Genomic DNA, 7,500 nt, shown 5'->3' on the forward strand with positions numbered 1-7,500 from the left:
GATCCGCACGCGTAACTCTTGACATTTCCGTAATTGATGTAATTGGGACATTTGTGCGATGATGCGACTCACGCGCAAGGATCTCAAGTTAGGATTCCACCCCAATAGATTTTTGTTCAAAATATGATATATTGTTAGTATGTGTTTTTATGTGTTGGCAATATGTACTTACTAGTGTGTGACTTCTTGAGCATTTCATGTACTGACTGACTTTCATTAAAGTTTTTTTCTATGTATTTGAAAAGGCTTTTTTTTTTTCTTTTTACTTTACTTGTTATATTCAGTATCTATGGCATCTCTTCGTAGAGCACATTAGCACTGGCATTGCCCTAGTGCTTATATAATTTAATTACTTAATTAACAGTGAAGTAGAAAAAGCAAACAAGGGTAAACATATTGTATACAGGCAAACACAGGTATGTTTTTAATGGACATGTCATCGGCACAGCCATAGAAGTGCCATCATGTTCACCATAATAAAACCAGGAAACATAGACTACGCATCACAACAAAGTTAGGACATGAGGTAAAAACGCAGTAGCCACAATCACACATACAATTGTCAGCATAAGCAGCACCCAGATAAAAAACATAGGTTTAGACAACACCGCTAGACACACACACACAGCACACACATGCAATGTAACTTGATTGTCACGTGACTTAAAACCATTTCAACCCCCGCCCATATCATAGACAAATACAGTGGATTCAGAATTCATACCAATATAGTACTAAGTACCATAAATACAAACACAAACACTCAGGAGTTGTACAATGAGTAAGTTTAAAATATCTTGTTCTGAAATAATGTTTGGGTAGCACCTATCAAATTGTAAATGTTGCAGCTGCATTTCTAGTAAAAAAACAACAACAAAAAAACCATAAACATAGACAGTACAAAATAATATAAAACAACATAAAAGCAATGACTTCCCTCTGTAGCTGATATGAATCTAGCATTTGGAACTGCTACAATATTCACCTAGAGCATGACATGGTGTTCAAAAGTGTCTGTGGATTCATGTTGCAAGGTTCTACCAGTGCCTGATCATCATTAGCACCCAGGTAAAGCATTGCTTGTCCTTCTCTGTTGATGAGCGGGACACATGAGCGTTTTGTTGTTCGTTTAAGGTCAGGGTTAAGGACTGTGTGTTAGTGTTTCAAATCCCATGGGAAGTTTAAATCACTTTAGCTTGATAGTTGGGATTTAAGAAGAACTCAAATCAGAGGATGTACACAGGCTGCCCGGCACCTTCTCTGTTCCTGTTAGCAGCCTTGGAACTCCTGTTGTGACTGGCTGCGGTTCTGGGTGGTCAGGAGACGCTGCTGCTGCTGCAGAAAACTGATGACCTCGGGACTCCTCAGCAAAGACTGCAGGAGAGACCACACAGACACACACACACACACACGTTAGTCTCAATAGACTCACATCCAGGGGCTTTGACCCTGTAGGCTAGCATTCATGTATTATGTTTCAGATCAGAGGAGACAAAGGGGAGAAGAGTTGGACAGGAAGCCACATTGATTACGTTGTAGCCACTGTTTTGATTTGCATGATTAGTGAGAGAGCATCGATGACTCCCTCTCGCTTCTGCCCATTTGAACACACCAAGACACGCACTCAATGATGTCACTTGAAAAAGTGTTCTACAATGCCAGACTCACCAGTCTCTTCTGGTTGAGCACCTGCTCGATGAGAGATGGTCTGGCGGGCCGATCACCCATGGTGCCCAGACGTTGTTTGTTGACAGACACTGGTCTCTCCTCTGAGCTCTCCTGAACAGGGAAACAAAATATATATAGACACTTATGGATGGATGCATAAAATGCCCCTAAAGTCCATCAGTGTACTTCAAGACAGAAACACCACGGTTCTGAGATGAGTACGTGTGAGCCATGAACATGCCCTAGAGAAAATGGTGTGTGTGTGTGTGTCTGACCCTTGTATGCAAGTCGTACTCATACAAACAACATTGGCCTACTATTGGATGAGATGAGTGCAAAAGAGAGCTGAAACAACGTTGAAAGATTGAAGTATTAGCTGGGAAAATCGTACATCTAATTTTCCGCTGGACATCGCCTGGTCACTCTTCTTCTTCTTGTACTTGTCTTTGTACATCTTATTGCGGTGCTTTTTACACATCCATGGTTTCCTCTGTTTGGCGACCTGGTTCGTGGTCTCTGAGCACCCGTCATACGTGCATTTCTTGGAGACGTTCTCGTTGTCTCCGAACCCCTCTTCGTCGTTGAGTTCCTCGGGGCTCGCGGCGCTGTCCCTGGGGTCAGAGGTGTCCAGGACATCGCTCTCCTCGTCTACATCATCATCCATGTCATTGTCATACGAGTACATGTTATTATCTGATTCTTGCGGCGTGACTACATTTCTACTGTCTACCACTCCGCTCTTGTCCACGTAGTATGTCTGTCCGTCCTTGGTGAGCAAAAGCGAAATGCTCGAGTCTTTGTTGGTACTGGCTGATGTTGAGCTGTCGTCTTCGCTCATGGTTGCGGTATAGAAGGGTCTTGGCGAAGAACAGGTGAGGAGGTGCGTGGTCAAATAGATAGCTTGCTAGCTAGCTAGCGCGTGACATTTGATTTGACTCCCTTCTTCTCTTTCACAATCAAATACAGTCAGTAGACGCTATATGGCTAAATTAAATCAATAGCTATATGTTCCATATCGATCAATTCCCTGATGTACCAAAATCGCAGGATAAACTAAAACAATGTGGATATGCACCGTGCGCTAGCTCGCTTGCTGCTGTCAGATCCCATTGTACGACAAAAACAAACAACGAGGATTGACAGAAATAGGGAGGAGTCTCGTTGGTCACAGAAAACTTTACATTTCAATGCTGCTCTCTGGTGGTCAATAGTGGAACTCCACATCCACAGTGCGACTCTTGGGCCCTATTCAGTTGATGGCTATTTGAAATCCACTTCAATGCCTTAAAAATCCTCCTTTCATTGCTTTCTTACATCCTTATTATGGTTTATGCCAGTGTGTCTTATGTTAGGTTTGGAGTCAGCATACAGAGGAAACTTAATATATTTCTCAGTGACACTGTGAGACCTACTGTACAAATCCTGATTGCAGAGCAATACAATGTAACATGAAGCACTATAATTATAGGCTTCATTGGCAATGCTGTTAGTTGTGTTAATGAGTAAGATGTGTATGTGTTTTTCATATTAAAAATATGCCATGGAAGAGATATTCAATAACACATACACTCAGTGGTTTTATGCAAACACAAGACCAAAAGAATACACACACATGCCAATGGTTTGTACACAGTATTCTCATAGTATTTTAATAAACCATACTTGAACAGAGGTATAGGTATTGTATGCAACTGATTCTAATACACTGGTGCACTGGTGAGAGTACTGCACTTCAAGAAATCACATCACCCAGGTGCTGGAGGCTGAACTACAGTACCCAGAGTTCAGTTGGGTATCAGCACTGTCCCAGCAGCAGGTTGAGATCATAGAGATAGAATGGGCAGATCGGATTAAATTTCATGGTGGCATATTTGTGATGACATTGACATTGACATTGACAGTCTCAAGTAAGACTTACAACTGCACAGAGACCATCTACAAAACTTTTCTATGGTCTCATACAATCATTACCATCTCCACTGGTGAGGAGGTGACATCATTTCCTGTAATGTAAAAGTCATGTCCAGTTGATTAATGTACTATGCTGACTGTTTATTGGATAGACACGTACACAGACCGATCCTCTTATTATTCTACTGATAAAGAAATATATTGTGAACTATCAAAATAAATCAAATTATATTATTTACATAGCGTACAAACAAGAACCCATCACCAAATCATGTTCTAATTAGAGCATGAAGTATGATCTATAAATCCTATCTCTATCTGCAATGCTGTTGCTTTCCATTGTGCTGATCACCCATACAGCCTCTCCCACAAACCACAGTTTGACTAGAGGTGGAAGCTAGATGCAGCTAGAGTGAGCTTGAATAGTAATCTTTAACATAATGTAAACTGTAGTATTGTAGCTAAAAATTACAGGAAGGCATCAGTTATAGTATGGTGAAGGAAGGAAGTAGGGAATTAGAGTAAACAGACACCTTTAAAAACTGTAAACACTCTTATTGGAGAAATAACTACCTTCACTTTCAACTGTACTTTACTTTTTCCTGTTTGTGGTTTCAAGTCAGATCAGACAAGTTCATCAAGTGTCAAAATGTTCCATCCAGAAATACTGTTTCTCAGTCTACATCAAGCTACATAGTTTCCATCGTTTCCACTTCGTCAAGTTCTTTTGACAAGTCAACAGAGAAAAGAATGTGTTTTTTTGTGTTTTTTCTTTTGTGGAAAAAAAGAAAGTGAATAAATTAAAAAGATACATACAGTACAAACATGTACAGTTGTACACATATCTGTCCCTCTTGCACACATCGATCCATGTATTGCCATGTAAAGGTGACTCACCCCTGTAACCCATCCATGTTGAGCTCTGATCATCACCAGAAGGTTACACAGTTACCCTCTTTAGCTCCTCGAGCTCTCCAACATGTGCTCAGATGAGAGAACGGTTAAAAAATAGTCACTTCCCCTTTTCCCCCTTTTTCTTTGTCCTTCTCTTCCTAGTCTTGACAAGCCAATCACCTGTTCCCTCAACCCCCCCTCACCCTCCCTCCCTCCCTCCCTCCACCAATCCCATTTCTTCCCCTTCTCCTCTCCCTTTCCCCAGCTCCAGAGAGGGGAGAGAACATTTCCCTACCTGTCTCCTCCACCCACTGCTCTAAATGGGGGTGTTAGGGGAACATACAGTCCCCCGCCTCCACTCCTCCCCCAGTTCTAGAAGGGGGAGGTGGGGGAACGGACGGTGCTGGCTGAGCTGAGGGAGACATCCTCTGAATCAGATGTGACGCTGGGGCTGGGGGATGGGTCAGAGCCAGGGTAAGGGGTCAGTGAGGGAGGGGCCAGGAGCAGGCCAGGGAGGCAACTGGGGGGTTCCATCTTTGTTGTTGTTGTTGATGTTATTGTTGTTGTCATCGTCAGCAACGGCTGTGATCTCACATCCTGGTGGCGTCCTCGTCTGAGAACCTGCCCCTCCTTATCAAGAGCGGTGGCCTGAAGGAGAAGAAACATCGGAGAACCAATCAGACACTCCAATACAGAGATGCAGGATATTATTAGTAGAGGAGTGGGGGGGGGGAGTGGGGGGTAGAAGGAGAATAGGCAGCAGCAGCAGCAGCAGCAGCAGAAGCACACTTCATAAACTTATGGCAACAGACACAACAAGAGCAAACTCACATCCCGGGTTAAGGAGCATTAGCAGACGGGGTGAACATGTAGAAAATGAGCTCTCACACACTGTCAACATTCCAGCAAACCTATGGAATTCATTGGCTTAACAGTAGGAGTGTTTACAGTGAGAGCACGACTTTTTCGACACACACACACACACTTAAGTCACAGGATTACAAGGGAAGGTTCAGATGCAAACAAGCGTAACCATACACATCTGCCTGTACTAACTCACACACTCTAACTTCCATACACTCTGAAGTGCATTCACGCAACAGGGAGGGCAAAACATCAAACTGCACAGTGAAGCAGGGCAGACAGGGGAGGAGACGGCACAGCAGATGGGAGGGACACTGACATCTGTGATGTCACTGTGAGTGACAGGGTGAAGTGACAGGTCAAGGTTAGGGACGCAGGCAGCCTATGACAGCGAGGTGGTAGGTGCACGGGACTGACGCAGCACACAGAAGCAGCCAATCAGCAAGCGGGTACACAGGAAGGAGAGGGGGTAGCCAGAAGTGGCGCCTTCAGTAGCATGAAACAGGAGAAAACAGAGAACTCATTTTTGCTTTCTCCCGTTTCTGCATACTGAATGCAATCCAGTTTGTGTTTCTATGGAAACCGGGCGTACCTTATCCAGTACATGGACGGGTGCTGGTAGAAGTCCAGCGACCCAGATCGTTGCATTGAAAAGCTGTGATCCAGCTGAGCAGAGAAAAACCAACACAGTCAGCCTTTAATACCAGTACAGTCTGCCTTTAGAATCAGTACAGTCTATCTCTAAAACCAGCACAGTCTGGTACAAACTGCCTCAAAAGTAACTTACAGTTTGCCTTTAAAACCAGTAAGGCAGCCTCTAAAACCAGAATGACTTAGTGGAAACCAGCAATACTAAACAACATCAGTCTCAGGGAGAACCCTGTAAACACTATTTTCACTGTAAACCATTATGATCACTATTTAGGGCCGTTACAACTCAGGGCAAACTAGTATGACTTCCAGTACAATCTACCAGTGTGACAATCTTTAAAAACCAGTCCAGTCCCTGTAAACCAGGACAACTCTGTGTAAATCAGTATACAATCACCATTTAGAGCTATTACAACATACTGGAACCCAGCATACAGTAACTTAGTGATAACCAGTACAAATACAACTGTATAATGCCTACATTTCTTCATTTAGTGCCAACATGTCTACCAGGCCAGGTGTAATATGGGTATTGTTAGTAGTTTCGGGGCAGACAAGCAGGCCTTACCGTGATAACTGACACTCCGGCGGTGGTGTCGTTGGCCTTGGGGCCAGTGTTAAAGTGCTTCTTGATCTTCCCTGCTACAGAGAGCTGGTGCTCATTCTCTGACAGACCATCATCCTGTAGGGAGAGAGGAGGAGGAGAGGAGAGGAGAGGAGAGGAGAGGAGAGGAGAGGAGAGGAGAGGAGAGGAGAGGAGAGGAGAAGAGAGGAGAGGAGAGGAGAGGAGAGGGAAGGAGAGACGGATTGAGGAGAGGAGAGGAGGGTAGAGGAAGGTAGAGGAGAGAAGAGGAGGAGAAGAAGAGAGGAGAGGAGGGTAGAGGAGGGTTAGGGTAGAGGAAGACAGAGGAGAGGAGAGGAGAGGAGAGGAGAGGAGAGGAGGGTAGACAAAGGGAGAGGAGAGGAGGGGAAGGCAGAGGAGAGGAGAGAAGAGGGGATGTTTATGATACACGACTCACTCACTTGAAGCTAAAATCTATCTAGAGATCAGTGTCTTACTTAAAGTTTGAATTGTTCACTAATGATTTGAGGTGTTGAGTACTCACATTGACCCAGGGATGCTCCTGCACCTGCAGGGCTGTGTACCTCTGGTCCACCTCCACCTCCAGCATGGACCTGATCAGCTCCTTGGCTGTTTCTGATACATTGTCCCAGTACGGTAGAGGAAACTCTAGCTGTCCCATCAGGATCTGGTCAAACAGGACCTCCTGATCATCACTGCTCCTTCAGAGAAACATACACGTGGAACCTGAGTTTTGTCCTGAGTCTTTGTCTTGACCACTCATGTGCGTAGTACATGTTAGTGACAATACACTGCACTGTTAGTGACAATACACTGCACTGTTAGCCTGTTAACGGCTGCTTACCCACGGAAGGGAGGGAATCCACAGAGCAGGATGTAGGTGATGACACCAGCTGCCCAGATGTCCACCTTAAGGCCATATCTATGAA

General features: G+C 44.3%; 3 protein-coding genes across 7 annotated transcripts in view; 1 reads left to right on the forward strand and 2 right to left on the reverse strand.

Moving 5' to 3' along the window:
• The window catches only part of smad9 (SMAD family member 9), an 8,264-nt gene extending 8,028 nt beyond the window's left edge, over positions 1-236 (forward strand). For all 3 annotated transcript variants that reach the window (XM_083665060.1, XM_083665062.1, XM_083665061.1), the window contains one exon: positions 1-236. This exon is cut by the window's left edge and continues 611 nt beyond it. The gene's annotated coding sequence lies outside the window, so the exon portion shown is untranslated.
• Positions 237-891: 655 nt separating this feature from the next.
• On the reverse strand, positions 892-2,770 carry rfxap (regulatory factor X-associated protein). Its single transcript, XM_083686038.1, has 3 exons — positions 2,060-2,770; positions 1,669-1,779; positions 892-1,374 (listed from the first exon to the last, which is right to left on the reverse strand). Exons 1-3 carry the CDS (start codon positions 2,504-2,506, stop codon positions 1,270-1,272), a joined length of 663 nt encoding a protein of 220 aa, XP_083542164.1. The 5' UTR covers positions 2,507-2,770; the 3' UTR covers positions 892-1,269.
• Positions 2,771-4,812: 2,042 nt separating this feature from the next.
• The window catches only part of dclk1a (doublecortin-like kinase 1a), a gene marked incomplete at its 5' end in the record, with an annotated part of 38,983 nt that continues 36,295 nt past the window's right edge, over positions 4,813-7,500 (reverse strand). For 2 of the 3 annotated variants that reach the window (XM_083688208.1, XM_083688206.1), the window contains 5 exons: positions 4,996-5,121; positions 5,930-6,003; positions 6,557-6,670; positions 7,095-7,272; positions 7,416-7,493. In XM_083688208.1, the coding sequence (XP_083544334.1) occupies positions 5,064-5,121; positions 5,930-6,003; positions 6,557-6,670; positions 7,095-7,272; positions 7,416-7,493 (502 nt within the window). In that variant the 3' untranslated portion in view covers positions 4,996-5,063. Of the gene's footprint in view, positions 5,122-5,929; positions 6,004-6,556; positions 6,671-7,094; positions 7,273-7,415; positions 7,494-7,500 lie in introns of all 3 variants that reach the window. The other variant, XM_083688207.1, reaches the window with a different exon arrangement.

The sequence above is a fragment of the Argentina silus genome, assembly GCF_951799395.1.
Source record: "Argentina silus genome assembly, chromosome: 2".
Classification (NCBI taxonomy): domain Eukaryota; kingdom Metazoa; phylum Chordata; class Actinopteri; order Argentiniformes; family Argentinidae; genus Argentina; species Argentina silus.